The sequence below is a fragment of the Chlamydotis macqueenii genome, chromosome 17, assembly GCF_036417535.1.
Source record: "Chlamydotis macqueenii isolate bChlMac1 chromosome 17, bChlMac1.mat, whole genome shotgun sequence".
In the NCBI taxonomy this organism is placed as follows: domain Eukaryota; kingdom Metazoa; phylum Chordata; class Aves; order Otidiformes; family Otididae; genus Chlamydotis; species Chlamydotis macqueenii.
In genome coordinates this window covers 12,463,059-12,485,934 of record NC_141572.1, presented here as the reverse complement: position 1 = coordinate 12,485,934, position 22,876 = coordinate 12,463,059, and the positions used below count along the sequence as shown (strand labels likewise).

Genomic DNA, 22,876 nt, shown 5'->3' with positions numbered 1-22,876 from the left:
AAATAGTGTTGATGAAGCTTTAAGGGGGTTCTGCTTAGTTCTGAGAAAGGGCTTTAGCTGGTCCCACCTCTATTTTTAACGCTGTGACTGTATGACTTTGGGAAAGTTATTTGAACAGGTTAAGCCAGGTGCAAGTCTGCCAGGAGAGGACAAACCCTTCGGTGCTGGGTGCAGCCTGGGCACCCAGTCGGCTCATGCGATGTGGCAGCTGCCGCCACACCCTTTCCTCCCCGCCCAGCGGCCACAGGCGGCCCCGAGTAAGGAGAAAGGCAAAAAGATTGCTTCCCAAGATGCTGGTCACCCCTAGCGCCCCGCGTTAATTGGCAACGAGGTGGCGAGCCGCTCTGGCGTTACGTCTCCTGTGTGCCAAGCCAAATGCCCTCAGATGGGACGTGGAGCTGGGGGAGCTGCTCGCGGTGGTGTTGGCTCTTAGCTGCGCCTCAGCCTCGTCTCCTGTAAAAGGTAATATTTACTCATGCGAAAAGGTGTCGAGCGTACTTTGCATGGGTGTTCCCAGTTAAAAATTGTCAGTCAGGGCAAACAGATTTTTTTGGGGTGAGCTACAGGAAAGCAAAGTGCACGCGCTGCGTTATTACGATTCTTTTGCAGAACAAAGAGCGTGACCTGGTGCTCCTGTCGGCTGCTGAATGCCCGGTTCAGCCAGTTTGAAAAAGCGCCGCAGTGGTTCTGAGTTCAGTCCTCCTTTAGATAAACCCTGTTCTGTCTTACTTCCTCTCCTTTGCTGAGGTGTGTGTAGTATCTCAGTGAGTCAGGAAGTTGAGGAATTTGCGGCATGCACCTCACAGCTGTTAAGGTAAGCGTTGGAGGCTCTGCTGGAGGCACCGAGACTAATTAGTTCTTCCCAGGTGACTTAGAGTTGCAGAAAAGGGCTAAATGAGATATTTAGCCGGAAATATCCCCAGGAGGTGTTGTCAGATGGAGTGGGATCCTGTATTTAATGGTTCTTGCATGCGAATCTCACAGCAGGATCCGTATCTTGGTCCTTGGCAGTGTCTGCTCAGGAGAATAACTTGTGTCTGTTTGAGACATTTGTAACGCATTTGGACTTTTATGAAAATCATGGATTTTATGAAAGCTGCTCTTTGGAGCAGCCGCATCACCTGGGTGAGTGCGTTGTTGCAGCACCGTGGTGATGCTTTGTGAAGAGTACGGAGGAACAAGGAGTTAATTTCTGCATTAAAAATAAAAATCGGAAAGAGTAGTAGAAGCGTCATAACGAGTCCGTTCCCACCACCACGCGGTTCTGCGCCTTGCCTGGTGAGCAGTGGCACAGCTGCCTGTGTCTGTGCTGAGATACGGGTGTTTCATGGCAGATAGGGTCATCTTGGTGGCAAAAAGGAACAATATGGCTCTCTGGAGGTCCAGGCGCACCTCCTTTCCCCCCTAGAAACCCCTGGAAGAGGAAGCTCACAGCGAGCGCAGCTTGAGCCCGGGCCGGGACTCGAACCTATGACCGAGCAATCTCGGCTCGCGAGGACCCCGTTTAGGTGGCCGCCGCGTTCGCCGGGCGGAGGCGCTCAGGCAGTGAGGTGGCCGCCCGGAAGCGGAAGCGGCAGCGCGGGTCCTGGCGGCGTTGCCGAGCGCCGGGCGGAGGCGCGGGCCCGCGGCGGCGGTTGCGTCCCGTCGCTATGAGCGCGGCCGGGCTGGTGTCTGCCACGCCGCCGGCTCCCGCTCCGCCTGGGGCCCCCGCCACCGCCATGCCCCCCGGCCCCGAGTACTACGAGGAGGAAGAGCTGGAGAGCGCCGAGGAGGAGGACGGCGAACGGAGCGCTCGGGCCCGCGACTCCGATGAGGGTTGGTACCGTGGTGGGCCGGGCCGGAGCGGCGTGGGGGGGGCTTTGGTGCCCTGGGAGAGTGGGGACAGGGACAGGGAGGAGAAGTGGGGGCACTTGGCGCTCGTGAGGGGCGGTGGGGGGCTCTCACCAGGGTGGCGAGTTGAAGAAAGGGGCTGCTCGGGATGGATGCCCTGAGGAGGTGGCGGAGAACGTTTGAGGAAGAAAACCTTGCGTCGGGTTTGGTGGAGAAGTGATCTAAAGCAGCAAGAAAATGGGAAGAAAACGAGGGCCTGTTAGTTTGCAGGAGTTCCCTGTGAAAGAGTAGGAAAGCAAAGGTGGAACTGAAGCGGTTTCCTAGATGAAAAAGAAGCGGCGAGAGGAGGAAGGGGAGAGCACTGAGGAGGTGGGAGTCAGTGTAGGGGACAACAGCGTAAAAGTAGTGAAGAAATGCGGTGTGCGAAGCTGAGCTGTGTTTCCGTGGTGTGAAGGCTGTTAAGGAAGGGGGGTGAAGGAAGCAGTTAAGGTAGAAGAAAGTGTGGGCAGAAGTTAGGGGGTGTAAGAGGAAAGGGGTTTTGTAGAAGGACCAGGAAGGCAAGGGAGAAGAGGAAGTAGAAGTAAAACCCAGAGTATTCTGGGGTGTGGGATCTGTAAAATAAGTTACATGGGAGATGAGGAATGACGCTTCGACAGCGCCTGTTGCTCAGTCAGGCAGAGTGCTCCGTCACATCTGCTACGTTAATGAATGAGATGCCAGAGCCAAATCTGTAGATCCTCCCAAAGGATGAGAGCACTGGCCAGCGTGGGCTCTCTGTGGCTGCGCATGAGCAAACTGAGTATGGGAGTCCTTTGTGGTGACCTAGGTACCTGAATATTTCTATTTCAGTTAAAACTTCTTGTTTTATTTTTGGTGTGTTGAATTTTATCTCACCACAGTGGGAGCTTAAAGCGTTTGTTCGTAGTTTTAGAAAAATCTGAGGAAGGTTTGCTGCAAGGAGCTGGTGCCCCCTGTCCCATACGCAGGGAGCGTGGCTGTGGCTTTGCAGCTGCACCCTGCCTGCCCCACCTCCAGCCTGGGGACACCGACCTCTCTCCTGGGGTAGGAGAGCTAATGCATTCTTGGCTACTCGTGTCTTGTGAGCAGAAGCCTGAAAAGACATAGCAGAAAACTAGCAGTCCCATACTGGTTTAATTTGTAGTTTATAAAATAGTTTATGTTATCTATTCATGAAATTGGGGCTATCTTTATGGTAGCGCTGGTCTCTGTGTAGAAATGTTGAAGTCCTTCTGCGCAGCGTGCAGCTGGGAAGTCAAGTTCAGCTCACAGCGGGTAACTTTGTTGTCTTTAGCAAGACTTTTGTGGTCAGCCCTAACAGCAGCTAGTCATGGTGGGTTTTGTTTTGGAGTGTGCCGGGTTAAGATGCAGAATCAGCTGCAGCTGCTTCAGTCGTTGTCTCCCATACAGTCTGTTACGCCGTGGGCAAAACTGTAGGCAGAGGTCTGCGGAACGTTTGTCAGAGCCTTTACATTGTTTCTGTCTCACTTTCTACGTGTGAGCGTTAATGTAGAACCTGTTGTCTTAAACTGGGAAGAAATTACCAGACCGTTAAGCGGAAATTGTTTAGTCTTGGTGTAACCTTCATGGCGGAACTACCACAGGATTTACACAGCTTAGCGTGCACTTGCAGGAAAGGGATGAGATGGTTCGTTTCACTTCGGAATTCATCTCTCCAGAGTCCTACCTGGTTGTGTATTTGTGTGTGGAGTTTGGGGATTTTTTGTTTGTTTGCTTCTTTGTTTTTAAATAATTTACTACTTTGTTTTTTTTTTTTAAATACTACTGTAGTTTTAACAAGTCGTTCTTTACCTCACTTAGACACTGAGGATGCCAGTGAAACTGACTTGGCAAAACACGAGGAAGAGGACTTTGTAGAAATGAAAGAACAGTAAGTAATGCGTTCTAAGAAAAAATAAAGTAATGATCTGTTTATTTCGGGATTTTTTTTTGCGTAAAACTCCGCAATGTTTTGGGCCAAGAGTGGGATTTTTAAGTGCCTAGCCCAGACTAATAGCTGATGAGTCCATATACTTGTGTTTCTTCTCTCCTCAGTTACTTTCTCTGTTCCATATGTATTCAAGAAACTAAGCACTGCCCCATTTTGAACAGAGAAATGGGTAGAGCTTTCTGGGAGCAGCTGAGTTTTGCTGCAAATGAATCCTGCTGCAGACAGATCCTGTAAATAAAATAGGGGATCTACTTTATATGAGCCAAGCAAAAAGCCAGGTGCCTGTTAAAATCCCTTAAATAGAATAGAATGCTAGTCCTGTCCAAGAAGATGGGCTTTTTGGAGAGATGAAATAATTTCTGTTGATGTTTAGGTGTATTTGCAGTATTTTGTGTTCTTGCTTGTGGGCAGAGACGTGTTTTTATAGATGTTGGGAAGACTTAGCCTGTGTTGAACCATAGATATGAGAAAGGAAATGCATTTTTGCAACAGTATCGGGAATAGATTTTGGATTTTCTTATGATGTCAAGATCTATGTGAGGAAATGCCTTCTGTTTTACAAATAGAGAACTAATACACAAATATTAAGACTTGACAAAGTAGCAGAATAATTCTCTTGTAAAGTTTCTGTTGTCTGTAGATCTAAATGTCTTTTTTTTTTTTTTTTCCAACATTTTAAGAAAAATAAAAATCCCATTTTACCCTGAACTGTTCCCAAAATAATTGGTTTGGCTGCACTGTAAAACCAATGGGGTGGCAGGGTTTTTAGACAGAACAATAGCTTCTTATTTGAATAATATTCTTTTAGTTGTTTGTTTGTTTCCCGAAGTGCTTCTGAACAGTTTCTAATTTTGTGTACACCCATTGTAACCTACCTGAACAGACGGTGAAATAAATGACGTACGTTTATTTTTCAAATTATAAAGTTGCACATTCTCTATCTTTGCAGGATGTATCAGGACAAACTGGCATCTCTGAAGAGGCAATTACAACAGTTGCAGGAGGGTAAGCTTTGAAGAGAATAGCTTGTTTTTTTTTTTACCTAAACAATTTTCAGTGCTTTTCAAAGGTCGTAGAAGGAATGAGGGTTTTGAAAGATGTAAGCAGCGCCTTTTCACTGAGTGGTGGCTCTCAGTCATGCTGCTTAGTGAAAAATGTCAGCCACGCTCCATCCTTTTTCCATCCAAACGCTTGTAGTTAGGCCTCTGCGCTAAAGCATTTCTTACAAGAGGTAACAGTCTCTCTGAAAAAATGGGGAACGTGCTTATCAGGGTAAACAAACTAGAACTTTAGTTTTCTCATTTAAGATATTAGTATTTGTGTTTCAAGTGGTGTGTGGCTCCTTGAGAAAACTTAATACCTGGAAAAAACCAAAATTCCAGTCAGAATCCACAATTTATTTCAACTAGGTACTCTTCAGGAATATCAGAAAAGAATGAAAAAGTTGGACCAGCAGTACAAAGAAAGGATACGAAATGCAGGTAAGCTGAATTCCTTTCTAAGGTGCTGCATACAACTTAAATGAATGATTTTATAACACCAGAAGAAAAATAATGGTAATTCTGTCCTTAAAAGAAAAGGAACTTGCTGGAGCAAAGGATTCTTCTGATTCTGAGGGTATAGTGTAGGTTTTTTGAGAGTGCGTGAAGCAAGATGGGATCTATCTTGATTCCCCCCCACCCCTCCATCAACATTTTTTGCTGTTTACTAAACACCAATAACAGTTTTAGTCTTCATTTGTGTGAAACAGCACAAGTTAAAACAACAAGTTTCGTTTTTATCTATTGCCGTGCCTAAGCTGCAGTCTCCCCCTTGGGCTTGTTCTTTCGTGCAGCTTGGCTGAGACCTTCGGGTGCACTGTTTCTTCCAGTTTGAAGAATGGAACGTTAGGACTACGTGCTCTCTGAAAGATCTGTTTTGTGCCCTGGAACAAAGAATACAGAGTATTTGCTGCTGAAACTGTTATTCTGTGTAGCTGTGACATTGAATGGGCTGCCTGTACGTTGTGTTCTGGCACTCTGTTTCGGGAGAGAAGGCTCGAGTTAATTTTTAAAGTGCATAGCTCTCAGCCCTTCTGGGTAGCCTTGATTCTGTTCGATGGAGAAATGACTTCGAAATCAGATCTGTTTGCCCTCCCTCTTTCTTGTTTGGTCTCTTGCCAGTAGGTTTTATCTTGGATACTGAAGCAGGGCCTTTTATAGAAGCTGTTATGTGAAATAGGAAAAGCAGCTGTTGTTCATTTAGAAAAGTTGGATGAATCCTATAATGCCTGGGCCGTTACTCTGGGAAATATGGCAGGGAGGCAGTGGCAGTTGTATGATGGCTAGCGTGCTCCAACCTTTGAACAGTATAATTTGTGACTTTCTAGAAGTGCTTGGAACGATAAAGGCTTTGCTTGAGGAGTTTAAGTGAATTGAACTACTTCTTGTTAACAGGAGTCTCAGATAAATTTTATGTATGTTAGAGCTGCGTTCTAGGACTAAAGGATTCTTTTGATAAAATTAAAACTAACCTCACGCTTGTATTTCTGGCTGGCAGCGACTGGTGCTGCAGCAACATATTTCTTCCACAGGAGGGCAGAGGAGGATAACTTTCTGTTTTATGATTAAAAAAATCCATTGGTCTAGTACTACAGGAGGAATGGTCTTTTATGTTTATCCTTCCCGTGCTGAGATTTGGGGGTTTGGGGGAAGGGGTTGGGGAATTCACAGATATTAAAGCAACAGTTTAGATTTCCCTGTATTTGGTTACCCCCATAATACTGCTTCTGTGCTCAACTGGTAGAGCCTTTTGCAAACAAAAAGGCTGATTTTTATTGGGCCATTTATTATCTATTTAGTTGGGTTTTTTAAGCTATTAAAAAAAAAAAAGGCACAGTAGTACAACATTGCTACTACAGTCTTGTCTGAAACAGATTTGAAGCCTGTGATCTCTCCAGAAGTTTTTACTCTTTCAGGTATTGCAAAGCTTAATACGGTGGCTTGAGGACTGATCAGGTGCCTTAGTTTGCTATTCTTGCCACTACCTTGAGTAAAAACCTTGTTTGGGGCATGATGACCTCCAGGAAACACAAGAAGTGTCCCATCCTGCTTAATTTCAAGCTGTTAGGAATTGCACGAACATCAGTAGCCTAACTGTTTCACACCCAGAAATCTATTTGCCTCATCCAGAGCTCTGACTTGAAGTAATCATTGCCATGTGTTAGAACTTAACCTTCAGTGATACCTAACAATTTCCTTGTTTGCTCAGGCATAAACAGCCTGAAATCAGACAAATGTGAGTTGAGTAGATGAATCTTCTAACAGCTGCAGAATTCTTTCTGCACCAGTCGTTGATGAAATTCGTGAAACTGGCTTAAATTGTGAATTTTTGTCAGCCATACATTGAGTGCTGTGCTTGAAGCTTCTACCTGGGGATTTTCTAACTAGTATTAATTGATTGTAATTAAACTGGAGGAAAGATGGACTACATGCTTAGTACTGCTGAAAATAGTAGCTGACCTGAGTAGTGTGGAATACTGCTGCGTAAGCTTTACAAATCTGCTTGATAATCTGTAGAAACTGTCAATTGATAGTATGTTTTTGTGGATTTTTTTTTTAGTAGTTAATTTATTTTCAGTGTAAAACTGAAGTGAGAGTAGAGGTTGGATGTGTACGTATACTATTAGTTCACTGCCTTTCTTGGCTGCAATATTCAATGACTTAAAATGTTAAGGAAGTCATTTTGTGCATCTCTGAAGATAATAAAATAAGTCTTTCTTCTCTTTCAGAACTGTTTCTCCAGCTGGAAGTAAGTACTGTTAATTTATCAAAATGTATATTATGGAAGAGGTATAAACCTCCTGTCTCATCAGCTAGTACTTGTGCTTGTTTTCCCACAAGGCTTAAAGAAATTTTCTTTCTCTAGCTAGCGTTACTACGCTTGAGATGTAGTACAGCCTCCTGTTGGTATTACTTCAAGTAACTCCTGGACTTTGTCATTAAACAGAATTAAAAGAAGTATTTGCTCTTGGTCTGCTGCAGGCTGGCCATGCATTTGGCTTGTTTAAAAAGCTGATTTAAGTTGGTAAATGATAGCGCTGTTTGGAAAGCTGAAGAGCTCTCTGCTAGAGACTTGATAATGTTATGCAGCATCAAAATGTTTTTTTTTAAGTAATTAATTCTTTGGCCAATATAGTACTGCTTACTTAGTCATTTTTAGATGATTTTCTGTTGATTATAAATAGAACTTGAGTCATTGGTTCCTTAGTTAATCTTCTTGTTCTTTTGGTTTGCGTTAGACAGATCAGGTGGAAAAAAATTATGTCAAGGAAAAGAAGGCAGCAGCAAAGGAGTTTGAAGATAAGAAAATTGAGCTTAAGGAAAACTTGATTGCAGAATTGGAAGAGAAAAAGAAGATGATTGAGAATGAAAAGCTAACCATGGAACTAACAGGAGGTAAAACAAGATAGGCATCTGCTGTTTGTCTTATCCTCTCTGCTACTGCTTGAAAATAAGAGGTGGCAATGCTGGTTTATACAGACAGCTAGTGTGGAAGCTTTAAAGCTTCCCAAATTGCAACAGATGTGGAACACAAATCGGTGGTCATTTAATGGAGAAAGCACTTGATAATAAAACTCAGTGACCCGAACTACTGACAGGTGATTCAAAACAGTGCCAGTGAAGCGGCAGAGTGGATAGGCTTTCTTGTGTGCAGGGAAAGGGGCTGCTTTGGCTCCCGTGATCTGGCAGTAAAACTGTTCAGATATGCTGCAATACTGACCTAACCAGCGGTGCCAGGGTGTAACGTGTGTCCTTTGTTTCTCCGGTAATAAGTAGTCGAGAAGTTGAAGAAAGGCAAACAGTAAAGGTTGAAATATGCTGCTTAAAGTCAGAAAAGTAGATTTGTGAGCTACATCTGTGTCCAGACTCTGGAAGATGGACACGAAATGGACAGATTCCTTTCATGAGACCAGTTGGTACCCTTGGTGCCTTGGCAATGCTCTTTGCAGTAATTGACACAGTGGAGCTAAGTAGGGGGGTAATTAGCCTCCTTCACAAGTTGTGTTGCTGTGATACTGAACCAAGAGTCTAATTTGATTCTCTCCTTAAGAGCAACTCCCTCACTTCAAGGACAGATAATGTTGGTTGTGTTGCTGAGGCCTGTCCATCAGTTAGGCCTTTTATGTCGTTCTTGCATAGTATCTACAGAAGTTATGCAAGCTAATTATTTAATTAAGTGTTCAGAAGTGAGAATTAAAACTTGTTTGGGCATATCGAAGAGTGCTTTTGGCTCTGTACAAACTGTTAGGGCTAATCTGGTCTGGAAAACGCTTTGAACTATGCTGCTTCCTTGATTTTATTATTATTATTATTATTATGAAGTCTAGTGTGATGTTACAAACTGTGCCTTAGCCTTCACTTTGCTACTGTTAGCCTATGCCTGTGTCTGTTCACGACTAAGTGGGGATCCAGTACTGATCTTGTAAGATTTTCATTAGTGGACCCGGATCCAACTAGATCTTACCTTTGGAGATCTGCGTACCGGTGTTCTAGGAGTTTGAAGGAATCCTGTTTCTCTGTCAGTGGGACAGCTGTAAACATCAGGGTTCACACTTGCAAAGTTAAAGGGAGAGTGAGGAAGGGTAAAAAGAAGTATTCAGTCATCTGATTTGGGGACTAGATTAATTCTCTTCAGGGAAATGTGTCCCGCCATTGTTGTGTGTCCTGAAGAGATGAGCTGTTTCATCAAATAGAACTCCAGCGAAAGGCATATGAGTAACTGTGGAGGAGAGATCCACAGTGTGCGTTAGCCCTCCCTTATCTCCTTCCTCCTAGACTAGCAGAAATGCAATGTGGTTTCTTTAGAAGTAACAGATTTTGTTGCGAACGTGCACTGGAGCTTAAGAAATGACAATACTGGAACTGATGTGGCCTCAATGGTATTTAAAACCTATGGAAGCTCAGTGGATACAAGGATGCAAGTTAGCAACCTGATGACAGGCTCATCTGTGAGTGCTGGGAGTAGTGCAGTTTCGTTAGGTTGCAGCAGCTCCCTCCTGTTGTGCAGCGTTGCGTAGTGTGATTCTTGACTATTAAGCCTCACACAAGCCTGTGTTTCAGGTTTGATCTGTTGGGGCGTTAGCAGCTTTTCAAAACTTCCTTTATAAACTTTTCATGAGTCTCTCGAGAATCTCAAAGCCCTTCAAATGTTTAACGGTAAATTAAAGACTCAAATTCTGGTGGTTTGTTTTGTTTTGTTTTTTTTCTGAACACTTGTTTGGTGCTGACTTGTCATAACTTTAAGATAAAGAGAGAAGAAAATTGATTTCTCTCCCTTATTCACATTTTAAGCAATATAGATAACAGCTCTGTGATAACTCATTTGAAACTAATTTTTTAAAAAGGAGAAAAAGTCTTCTTGACTTGGCTGCATATCACCTTGTGTGAGTGCTTCAGACCCCTCTTCTGAGGCTCTTAAAAAATCAGTTGTAACAAATGGGGAGAATAGCTTATATTCAACACAGTAAGTTGTTTCCACTGTCTGCAGGGCTGTGTTTTTCAAATTTGGCTTTGAATCCTAGAGATAAGGTTTCCTTTGGCATACACACGGTGGGTGGCACTTTGTGTTTTTGTTTTTAAAAGCTTTTATCATAATATTTGTTCCCTTGACGTGTAGCACGGTCATTTTTGTTCACCCTTGAGATAAGGGGAAATGTAATTTGCTTTATTTTGAACATGCATAGCTGCTCAAGGTTTTAGCTTCTAGAGGGAGCCCAAGAGGCTTCATAGGCTTAAGTGCTACCTGGGATGTGATTCAGGTGTGCTTAAAGATGAGCAAATAATTCTCAGCACATAGAAATAGAGATGAGATGATGTGCTTAGCATTTAAGATGTAGTCTTTTGCTTGCCAATTCAAGATATCTTCATAAATTAAGGAATTATTTATGAGAGTTTGAGTACAGTAGTTCAGTTAAAACTACCTGTAGACATTTGGACAAACTGTAATTTCAGATAATTGCTTGGTGATGAGACTTGTGTTTCAATTTTAAACAGATTTTTTTATTTTTTCCCCAGTGCGTATGCTACAATTTATTTCTTGTCGACTGCTGCTCTGCATGTCATTAATTAGGTTCATTTCATTAGTCATAATTTGAAGCATTTTTAGATAATCTGAATTTAAATACTTAGTGTTTAAAATTACTCCAGCAGACTTGTATCGGTCTTGAAAGCAGTAGTTATCTGTGTTCCTTTGACAAGGCTATTTTTCCAGCTTGAAGACAAGAAAAAGAGAGCAATTGCTTTGTAGCTGATGTTTTAGATGCTATTAGCTGGCCAAGTCTCATTAGCAAAGAACTCTGAGCTTTTCCTTTTAAATGGTCTGTTCAAAAGTGAATAGCATTAGCATTAAATAAATTTGCCCTGAATCCTGGTAGCATCACCTTGTTATCTGTACCTGAAGGAGCTGTAAAATGCACCCAAACCAACTGTGCCCCTTCCAGCCAACGAAAGCTGTAGCCGTGCCACTGCCGCGCTGTTCCTGAACAGTGCCCTAGTATGACAGAGAACTTGAATTCACTGTCAGCAGTTCCAGGTTGGATGCTGGAAGCTGTCACCAAAGAAATCCAATTTTCTGTATGAAAGAGGAGAGATTATTTTCCTTCTACTCTGTGTAGAAAGCTGCTGCTTCTTTCTCCTTTCCCTCTGGTCTTATCAGCTCTCCCCCTTCATTACTCTACAGATTCAATGGAAGTGAAGCCTATTATGACAAGGAAACTGAGGCGACGACCAAATGATCCGGTTCCGATCCCAGACAAGAGGAGGAAACCTGCCCCTGATATCCTTTCACAGGGTCATTGGAGGCTATTGTATTGGAAGCCAGCATGCTACCTGCATCTATGCTGTCTTGTGCAGGAAGGAAAATGAAATGAGGTGCTAGGATCAGATTTTAATCTAGGAAATACTGAAGCTCAATTTGTCACGTGTAATGTGTGACAAACTAATAAAACACAACCAGTCTTTGGAGAGATCCCTTGGTATCCTATCTTAAACTTCATGGTGTTATGAGATAACTTATTTGATTTTTTTTATTTTTAAAATTTTTTTTGTCAGTGAGAATAGTTTGAATTCTTTGGGTATTTTTTTCACAAAGGAAAAACTTTAAAAGAACATTGTATATAAATGCTGAGGTAATTGATTCCATAGATAGCAAATGGCTTTTTACATGAGCCAAAGCTTTTCTCATTTCAAGATGTGACAACACATTTGCCAGAAAGATCATATTTGTCATATCAAACTAGTTTCTCCATTTCTGATAAACATCTGTGGTACAGTGAGATGCATAGCAAGAGCAAGGAGTGCTAGATTTGTTCTTTGAATAAAAAAACCTGAAAATCCATCTTGTTTTTATATATCACGAGAGAGAGAAAAGCATGTCTATGTAATCCTTCTCTTCTGCCTCGTTGCATGTTTCTTATAATTAAAATGCTCCTTGGCTGCTAGAAATATGTTTTTAGCTCCTCTGTGATGATGGGCACTTGTTCTATTTGGATATTAAATTCACCTGGAAAGGAAGGCAATGATATTTGCTTTGCAGAGGCTTATTAGATTCCAAACTTGTATGGAATCTTGTATGGATCAGACTGAAAAAAACTTCTCACAACTTCTGAGTGACTCGCGTTTTCTGGAAAGACAATATCAGACCTTGAACTCCTAGAGTTCATGCAGGGTGGTCACAAGCATCTCAGGTTTTAATTAACCTCTTTCTGGTTGGAGGTTCTGTTCACTCTTTCAGGAAAGAAAAAAATCTATTAGTGTCCCTATCTCATCTGAAATAAATGAGTTTCATAGTGAACATGACCTACTAATTGAGCATGATATGGCAGCCATAGTATGAAACTATCTGCCTCTCACTGGGAAGAGGGTCAAAGTCAATTGTTAACTTCAGTTTAATACTTTGAATACTTTTGATTTAACTGCTGTTCTGAAGAAACACTGTAGATTGAAGCTGGAGAGAGGGTCCATTCCTTTGTCTGGGTATTGTTTTCCTTCTCTGTACTTCGGTTTTTCTGGTGTGGAAGTCACAGAGGAACAGTAGGAAAGGGAAGCAGGAAGATGTGATTGTGAAACTACACAAAATGACAGCAGAGCTCTAATAAGGCTGTTATACACTGACTTCTGTGGTCTGAGATTTTGGTTTTCTGTTCAGGTGAATGGTCAGCTCTTATTTATCCACTCAGGGATGTATCTTGTGCCTCTGGCTTTATTTTCAGGGTTGTTTGGTTTTTTGTTTTGGTTTGGTTTTTTGTATGTGTGGGGCTTTCCCATCTTCTCCCTGTCTCTCTATTCCTACTTACTGAGTTGCGAAATAATTAGTTCCTTTTCCTAGGTTTGGGTGAGTTTTGCCTTCACTGTACAAAATCTGAAGCAATTCTATTGTGTTTCAGCTCCCAGGTTGTTCTCTACAGAGATGCAGGGTGAAAAACACTGAAAATGCTGAAAATGCTGGTGCTTGATGCCTCCATGAAGTAAATGTCAATGCACTTAAGGTTTTTCATTGATGGTTATGTCTGAATAAGTTTAAAATGATTTTGCACTATATTTGCTGCTAAATATGAGGCTCTGTGGAGGACTTATATGAATTCATATGACAAAAATGCTCAAATATGACAGTTAATTAAAATCTGATGTAACTTTACAGAAGCTTTTTGGCTTATGTTTAGTCAAGTGAAGTGTTATTGACCTTTAATTTTTAGCCTTGATTGTCAAGAGCTTATGGGAACCTTAATTCTGGATACCTCAGCTAAATTATTTGTTAACTGATGAGCAAATAATGGAGGACCTGAGAACGCTGAATAAGGTAGGGGTTATTGGCTGATTTGTATTTCTTGGTTTTAAAGAGAAAGCCAATGCATTCCCCTGAAGAGAACAGAGCTCTGTTTTCTGTTCCTTTTTGAGATGTGGGACTACTCCATCCCAGTAGGCTTTCTGAAGTAACACAATAAAAGATTTAGCGAGATGGTATTACCTCCTTTTTATTTTAATAGGCTTAATTAACCTAATTAAAATGACTGTCATCTAAAAATGTTACCTTTTGTCTTAACCCAGTGATGAGCTATCTTAAGGAGTTTCTTTCTTCCTCCGCACAGCTCAACAGATGTTAAACACCTCTTTCTGTGAGGTCACAGACTGCCTCTGTTTTAGGCCTTAGTGCAGGGTGATGGGTTTTTTTCCTTCCCTACTGTCATGCTACTTCACCAAACTGGATAGGATAGGGTGCGGTGTGTATGTTTATAGTTTTTCTAGATTTGATTAACCTCTTGCTTTCTTTAAGGCTTATCTAATATTTAAAATAGAGGCTGCTCGTTAAGGCTTTTGAGAATGGTAATGGAGCATGTTTTTTGTGCCAGCTATTGAGGTGTCTCTAATGATTTATCTCCTTTATTTCCTATACCCTAAGAAATGTTGGATCGTGTTCAAAAATACAGGGTGTTAAGATGGGTTTAGTTTTGACTGTTTTAGTGGATTGTCTGCATGCTCTGAAGTTCAGGGGTTCTGTAGGCCTTTTGTATCATGATATTGATTGTCTACACCTCTGGCTCTTTATAGCGTGCTGTTCTGGTTCTGTGTGATGCCACTTAACACAGTACCTTTTAAAAATGAACAATTTAGAGTATGGGAAGTAAGACTGTCTGAAATGATTACTGCAAACTTCTATGGCTCGTGTCAGATCTCTAACGCTTCTTTGCTCTCTTTCCATGTAGCTTAAATCACCCAAGAGACCAGGTGAGTTAACAGTCGCACCGGATGTTCTTCACAGTTACGCTGTTTTGAACAGAGAATTATATTTTACCCTTTTTGACTCTACAATTGCTGTGTAATTTGGCAGTATAATTGTTTTGACTGTGTAATCGCTGTTCTTTGTGTAGCTGCTGTGGCAAATGGGCGCTGTGTGGAGTCTCTTCCTCTGTTTGTCAGGGGTGGAAAGGGAGGGATATGCATCTTTGGTGGCTGAAACATTTGGGCGTGGGACAATCTAACTGCGTAAAGAGGTTTTTCCATTATAGCCAGATGCACCTGGGCAGCTTGCCTGCTTGTCAGGTAGATGGAGGGAACTTTACAGTTTTATGCCTTCAGCTCTCTCTGTGTGTGTATGCTTTATTTCAAGACGGAGTGGTATGAACTATAATTCTGACCCTGTTTAACTACTTTACTATGGATTAGAAGTAAAATAAGATCAGGATTTTATTGTCGATCACCTACCTGTCAATGCTTTTTCAGATACATGTTGTATTTCAGTGAATAATATCATTTATATATTCAAGGCAGAGGCTGAATTATTTGTCCTGATAGAGAATATTTTTCTGATGGAATTTGAGTTTGTAGCTTTCTGTGCTTATTACTTCTGCTTAATGTGACCTTATTAATTGCAGTTCTGCAGCCAGACGCGCTGCTGTGTGGCCAACACGTGCTGGTCTTTAAACACAGTCTCTCTCCTGTTCTCAGCCTCTCCCTCCTCTCCCGAACATCTTCCAGCTACACCAGCAGAGTCTCCAGCACAGCGCTTTGAAGCCCGGATAGAAGATGGAAAGCTCTACTATGATAAGAGATGGTAAGTCTTGGTAAACTTCTGTTTTGATCAGTCTGAGTGTTTTGTAGGGTGAGACAAAGACTGCAGAGAGAAATTGTTTTGATAAAAGAATTTGCGGACAAAATGTTTTTGGGCAGAGGTTAGCCACTTCTTCCCAGGGCTAATCATTGCGACTTCAGTAAACTAGAGGTGATAAAGGAGTGTGTAGACCTCAGACTTTCAGGACTGACTACTGGCTCAAATAAAAGGAGACACAAATCTTTTCCGTGGCGTCAGTAGTGTGCGCTGTGGGTGATTGCAGGTGCAGTGGTGTCGGCAGTATTCACTGTCCTGCTGTTTGGTTTTGTAGAACGCTAGCCCGTGGTTCCACAAGGTGGCAGAAGAAATATTGTGTGCTGATGAGCAGAATGAAAAATGTTTCTAATAAATCCAAATAACCTTTAAAGATCAAACCCACATGGGAGAAGCCACTTCAGAATTGCTGATTGGATTTAGCTCTGTTAAGTTTTATGGGCGTGTAGCTGTGCAAGCCTTGCAAAACGCAGGGAAAATATTAAATTCTGCAGAGAAATCTTAGGAAGTCTTACATTTAATCCGTAAGACATGCAAAACTGGATAATCAAGGGGCCAATCTAGTGCTCCTTGAACAGAAAGCAATTTGCAAGTCATATGCTTATTTGTAGCTTACTTTGGTGTTCTAGTGGTTCAAAATAACAAGTGATGAGGTTGTAATTTTATCGTGGAAAATGATAGATGTGGAGCTTGTTTTCTACACAACAGCCATCCTGTACAGTTGGGCAGTTTTTCCTTTCGCTAGTCTAAAGACAGTGAAGTTACATGAAGGGTTCAGTGTATACAACTGATAAAAGCTGCTTTTTCAGCCTGGAGCTGAAACTTCTGTGCAACAAAGCGGGGCGTGAACTGAGCAGGCTACTTGTCACTTCACAAATTCATGAAGTTATTTTTTGCTTTCATAATTTTTTTTTTGTGTGTGTGTGTTATATGTCTATACTCTAAGATGTATTTGGATGAATAAACTGTTCTTCAGAATTTTTAAGCCTGGAGTACTGTAAAGTGTTGTGTAAGTTAAAAGGACTAAAAAAAAAAACAGGAAGGAAAGGTGCAATCTGGAGTAATCTGTCCATAAAGCTTGCAAGCTCTCACCAAATTTAAGCCTGGGAGAGCTTCAGTGAGCCCAGTTGAATCTCTCGGAAGCACCAGCTCTCTCTGACAGGTGTCTAGTTGGGACATAAAACACTAACAGATATTTTCATCTTGCTGAATTCAATTGTCATGGGGATCTCACTGTAAGGAATTACAGCTGTTGCCTTTCCTGTCTTCCTTGTCCTTATGCTGTTTTAAGATCAGTATTTTACATTTTCTGATTTTAATAATCCTGTTTAGATTTTTTTTGATTGATAGTAATAGTACTTGTGCAAAGTGGCTGGTATTTTAAAATAATGAAGTAACTCCTGATAGTAGGAGGGTGATTTTTTTTCTACGGAATACTAAGGCTCTAGCTGCTGGCATGCACCAGAAATAATAAAACAGGCAGCTCAGGAGTGACTAATTTCTGTTTCCTGACAGCGGCAATGAAGGACCGTTATCTCAAAATAGTGAAATTTTAAGGCTACTAATGGACTCCCTGAGGTCTTGCAGAGGCTTTTCACAAACAAATCTCCTGAGTGGAGACTTTGTGTAGGGAGTTTCAGATGGATGTGGAATTAGACTTCAGTTTTTTATCCTCAGAGTTCACTGTGAAAAAGCCTCCATCTTTTTGCTTTTAGCATTGTCTGCATACAATGATGCAGTGATTTCTTTCAATCTTCTGATGGAGAAACAGTTGAAAATCTTGGCCTTTCAGCAAATGCTTTGTAGCAGGAAGTGGAATTATTTCTGCTTGCCTTTCTTGTCAGTATTGTGGTGTATTTTACCTACTGCAAAAGCAAGAGTTGTTTGGCACTTTTCTTCTCTTGAAAGCAAACTTAAAATTCCATTGCATTTTTTATCTGAAGTGTTTTCCTCAGTCCCTCTGTTCCCCTGTGAGTGTATAAACTCTGCAAAAGGCTGAGACAGGAACATGTAGCTGAGATGTACCAGGCTGCCGTGCCTTCAGCTGACCTGTCTCTGCGTGCACAGAGCATGAGGCAGTTCAGACAACTCTTCAATGAAAAAATGCTGCACTAACTCGTTAGCTTGCCTTTCTGTACGCAGTGAACATAGATTTACGGATGGACGGTAACTTGTCATGTGAAATCCAGGGGCTGAAGCCAACTTAATGTGTGACGCTGACTTTGGAATTCACTAATAATCAAAAATTGGAAGGAACAGCTTTGGGTGGAAAAAATGAGCTCATTATCTGTGCAGGCACGAATGTCACTTGAGAGCTGTCATTTGCAGTGGTATCTTCGGCACTCGAAAGCTGGTGCACCGATTGTATCAAGATGATCAATTCTCCTTGCTTAAGCACTCACAGCGTGGCGTGGTAGGACACTGCTGGACTGAGATTTTTTGTCTTGTTTTAGTGAGGTCTGGTTTGTGGTAGCTCATACTGTTCCTTTATATCAACTATTGATCATCTGGGCTCAGTAAACCGAGCTTTTTGGCTCAGATCGTTGCTGTTATTGCATTGCCTTGGAACCCCTGACATCCTTTCTGTTAAAAGGAGAGAGAAAGAATAATGGTTGGGCATAAGTGTCTAAAGACTGCAGGATTTGGGGTTTCCTAGCAGATTGGTAGTATGTTTGGAAGGCTGCAGGCTGACACTTGTTACTGGCAAGCAGTGTGGAAGTTCTGAGTAGGTGAGCCGGTAGGAAGAGATTATGGAATAAACTATTGTAAGACTTCCATATTTACAGTATGGTGGTTGTAGAAATAACTGTACAGATAATGCACACCCATGCATTTTGACAAATAGCTGTCAGCCAATCGGATGGCAGGGAGTTGCATACAGAGTAGTTATTAAAGGAGTCTCTGTGTAGTGTCAATCAGTGTCCTCCTATTTGTGGCTTGGTGCTCTGTCCCTCCCTCTTTCAGATGTGAAATCTGTTTTTCGGTGATCTGCATACAGAATTGAATGTGGATTGAGAGCGTAGTGCACTTCAAAGCATCATTTAAATGCAAAGTGTGTGTGTTTGTAGGTTCAGACCACCCACTGTGTTGTGAAGGCGGGGGAAGGTGTCCTGGAAAGACAGACAGACAGACTTCATATTTACTCTATCCAAATCTAAAATCCTAGCTTTATCAACCTCACTAGTGTTTATTTGCTCAGTTTTTGGACAGCTAATGGCTTCATGTGTCTTTTTTTTTTTAAAGAAATTTTATATTTTTATTTTTGCAGGTACCACAAGAGCCAGGCTATTTACCTGGAGTCTAAAGAGAACACTAAGATCAGCTGTGTGATCAGCTCTGTGGGCGCCAATGAGGTAGTGAGCTGCTTTGTTTTTCATGGGAGTGGGGAAAGCCGTGGGTCAGTGCAGGCAGGTAGATGGCTGTCTGGTAATTCCGAAGAGAAAATCAATATTACTTTTAGAAAAGATGGGGAGAACTGACACGTTGCATCTCATTGGCACAACATGCCTAAGTTCCATTTCCATTATTTCAAGAACATACATACAGTTATTAATAATGCAAAATTAAAAAAAAAATCCCATTGGAATCCAGAAGAGGATAAGGAAAAACTTTGTCAGTTTGTCACCAAATTTAATTGTTAAAAGAGAAGAATATTCTTCCTGCTAACCTGAGTACATGTGTTGTGAAGTAAGCTGGCAGCATTTATCACTTACTTGGGAGACAGGGCAGGTGAGTGATTTGTCTGAGACAGTTTCCTTGTGGCTAATGATTAAGGCTTAGAGAAGCAGGTGAAGAGAGGTGTGTGCCGAAGGTTGATGTGAATCTTCCTGCAAAAAAAGCTTAGTGCTCAAGCAGTGCATCAGTTGGGCAAAGGGAGCAGCTTATTCTTTGCTTCCAGATTCCAGACACTTCAAGGAAGGAAGTGATAGACTTGAATGCTCTTCTCTTCAGTCAGCCAATAAAGTAACTTTAATTTTTTTTGGCAGCAAAGGGTAAATGTTTTATTTTCAACAAAATGGGTTGCATATGGGATGTGCTTTGTATCATAACTGTTCTCCTTGCAGTAACAGTTACGCTCAAAGGTTGGTTATCAGATGCGTTAAAAATACTGTACTGCTAATTTGATTAGTTATTACTGTTAACTTATTAATACTCAAATATTTTGGGAGCATCTTACCTGAAACCTGAAGGAAATGCAATCCATTAGTTATTGGTGCATGAATTTCCCTTTAAAGTGAGCAATAGGTTTCATTTTAGTTTTGGGGGGGTTTTTTTGAGAGAGGCTGAGGAGGAGGCATGACAGTTGTTTGCCCTGTGGTGGTTCGTTGCAACAACATAAAGCTAAGGGAGATAAATACCGAACAGAATACTGAACTGAAATGCTCTCTTAGGATTACAATGTGCACATCTCAGATTTCATCATGCATTCAAAAGCATGGCTGCCAAACTATGGTCTTACTAGGTCCTGCTTGAATCCAGAAGCTAGAAGGCAGACCTGTATTTGAGGTCTCTAATTGTAGACTGGAGTCAAAAGTTGATAGCATTTTTAAACGAAGTCGAGTTACTCAAAGGCACTTTACCAAAGATTTTTGCACAGAGTGTCTCCATATCAGCATTTCCATGAATGCTCAAAGTGAACATCAGAGGTATTGGCAAGTTATGTGAATTCTTCCATGCAGGTGTTTAGACGAGAGGCTATTTTATCTTCAGATACAATTTATTTAACACATTGTGAGAAATGCTTCACTGAACAAAATCAGAAGCAGCTTTTCATTTGACTAATAGTTACTTGTCTAGGCAAATCCCAGCGTAGGTAATTTCATGATCTGTGGATCTAGAGGGACTTACTCTTGATTAGGTAAAGCTTAATGGCAGAGTTCTCTTGGAAAATGTAGCAGAAGGAAACTTGCTTTCCTGATGATGCTTGGAAAGGGTCATTTGTCATGATGTCTGAAGTTAAGGTGGTAAAGTTAGAAACCTTATTTTGTTTTCTACTCAGACCACAAATACCTGATGTGGAGAAGGGATTAAGCTAAATCATCTGAGCACCCTGAGTAACAGAGGTGTTCAGATCTGACAATAAGAATACCTGGACTTATTTGTCTGCGTATTGCTTCCTGTGGGTTTTCCCTTTTTCACTCCAGTATTTCTCCGTGCCCCTTTCTTTTTTTCTTTCATGCAGATCTGGGTGAGGAAAACCAGTGACAGCACAAAGATGAGAATCTATCTGGGACAGCTGCAGCGAGGTGTTTTTGTGATTCGTCGACGATCAGCTGCATGACTGCGTGCTCTTCCTTGGTCTTTTTTTCTTCTTTTTTAACTGATAGACAAACCTCTAATGGGAAATGGCAGTCTGTTCACTCATCTTAGCAGCAGAGAACACTGTCATGACCTCTTATGAGACAGTTTGTGGCTGGCCACATAATCCCCAGTAGCCCTTAAATCTTTAGTGATACTCAAGCACTGCCCTGGACTATTTCTGGATTTTGCATCAAGCTTCTGTATGCTTTCTTTATATTTAAGAAGACTTTGCATCGTACATTTTTTCATCATTGTTTCGTGGTGTGTAGATGGGACTTGTACATTGAAAACAACGTAACGTTTATGTTTTGAATCAGACCAATGGAAGAAGCTTTGCTTGTCAAGACCTGAGGTTATTCGTTCTTTTTGGTTTTGTTTTCCGGCAAGGCTTGGGATGTCGGGCAAAAGGAGGTGAATCTTGCCAGCTGAGATGTCTGTAATACCTGGTGTACAACATCAGCTTTATTGGATGAACTGCTCATTCAATACTTGAGCGCTGAGGCTTTTTTTAGGAAAGTGTGAACAGCTTAGAAACTGCTGAAAATCCAGTTGATTTTAGTGTAGGTAAGCAGTCACTCATGGTTAATCAGAAGCTTCTGTTTCTCTTCACATTAAAAAAAAAACCTCCAATGAACAAACAGAGAGTATGTCTATTTGCTGACGTCTATTTCCTGAAGTAGTTGGATGAGAATAAAACAAATGATTAATTAATTGGACTTTAACAGATAGCAGGACTATGTGAATGATATATATGAGTAAAACCACTCATACGTGTAGAGAGACAAAAGGTAAATTTCACTTTCTTGACACCAGTGTGTAGACTAACAGGTCATGCTGGAATCCTGCTGACAGAAGGTACTGGTTCTGTTGTATCTTCCAAAGAAGCCTGGTACAGAGTAGAAAGTGACATTGACATGCTCTTGGTGTATAGCTGACACCTTTGTTCCCTGAAATGTCATGCAGAGGTTTCCCTGTGCAGGATATTTTAATTACCAGAGATGACACTGGGTTTCTACACTTGCCCTCCAGTAGCACAAGTGAGAACGCTCAAGTAGTGATATCAATGTACTCCCTTCCAGATTGTTTAAAGGTCTGGCTCTGGCATTCCTTTATTATTCCCAGTCTTTCGCTGATGGCTGAAACCACCAATACCGCGTGTGACTGCACTGGCGTGAACTACACGGTGCCCTGGCAATGCTGTCACATCTTTGCCTTCTCTGCAACAGAACTTTGTGCTCCTTTTGATTCCTGGACAAAAAGTTGTAATTTCTGCCTTTATCAATACCTGTCACTTTCAGGCATTTTTTGTTTTTGCTTTTGAACTACCTTCTCGTTCAGCATCAGTCGAGCTTCTTTCATATCTCGATAAATGAAGTATTTTAAATTACTGTTTCCATTTCTTTTACTTGCTGCAATTGGGTGGCAGTCACGTCCCAATAACTGGTGTATGATGTATGTACGTGGATGTGGAGTGTTATGGCTGAGTTTCTGATGTGTGGCCTTTGGGGCTGATACACCTTACCTGTTTTCACTGTGTTTAGAGTTTCAACTGGATCTGGAGCTTTGGCGAGGAAAGCAGAGGGTGTCTGTTGCCCACCCCTTGAAAATGTGCCATCGTTGCCGCAGCGTTAGGAGGTGGAAAGCAGCAGGCTGTGTTTTGTCAAGTTAACAGCATACTTAATATAACTGAGCATTCTCTGCATGTGTGACAGGTTTTTAATAAGGTGATGATGTACCAAACAGGATTTGGCACTGAGCCTCAAAATGAACATCATAGTTCTTATAATAAAAAGTGCTAAGTAAATAGCAGGATTTATTTCCTACCTATATCGTTTTATCAGTATATATGTTTGTGGAAATGGCTGGAAACTTTAGTTCAATTTTGAGGAGATATTTTGCCAACCTGCTAACAGCAGGTGATCTCTCTGCTGCTGTGATGTTATCTGTTTTGGGGTAACTTTAAAGGTATTGGTAAAAGTGAAGTGCAGGAGCTCTCTTAGAGCCAGGCATGGTATAGATGCACATTGTGTAAGCTTAATTACATAGCTTCAACACCACATCTTAATCTGAGTCAACAACATCTGCTCACCATCCCTGTTCCTTGGCAAAGGAGGAGAAGAATAGTTGCTCTTACAG

At 41.6% G+C, this 22,876-nt stretch overlaps 1 protein-coding gene across 1 annotated transcript; it reads left to right on the top strand.

Annotated features, from left to right (window-relative positions):
• Nucleotides 1-1,577: 1,577 nt before the first annotated feature.
• Nucleotides 1,578-22,557, top strand: SUDS3 (SIN3A corepressor complex component SDS3). The gene is made up of 12 exons (XM_086761437.1): nucleotides 1,578-1,815; nucleotides 3,670-3,739; nucleotides 4,749-4,804; nucleotides 5,209-5,280; nucleotides 7,569-7,588; nucleotides 8,079-8,235; nucleotides 11,519-11,614; nucleotides 13,575-13,636; nucleotides 14,541-14,562; nucleotides 15,283-15,388; nucleotides 18,708-18,792; nucleotides 20,622-22,557. Exons 1-12 carry the CDS (start codon nucleotides 1,650-1,652, stop codon nucleotides 20,718-20,720), a joined length of 1,011 nt encoding a protein of 336 aa, XP_086617563.1. The 5' UTR covers nucleotides 1,578-1,649; the 3' UTR covers nucleotides 20,721-22,557.
• Nucleotides 22,558-22,876: the final 319 nt, after the last annotated feature.

What these genes read in the sequence shown, in the direction of transcription:
- SUDS3 (XM_086761437.1), top strand. Translation starts at nt 1,650, where the DNA reads ATGAGCGCGGCCGGGCTGGTGTCTGCCACGCCGCCGGCTCCCGCTCCG. An exon ending in ATTACAACAGTTGCAGGAGG is followed by an intron (nt 4,805 to 5,208) that starts GTAAGCTTTGAA and finishes TATTTCAACTAG; the next exon opens with GTACTCTTCAGGAATATCAG. An exon ending in GCTCTGTGGGCGCCAATGAG is followed by an intron (nt 18,793 to 20,621) that starts GTAGTGAGCTGC and finishes TCTTTCATGCAG; the next exon opens with ATCTGGGTGAGGAAAACCAG.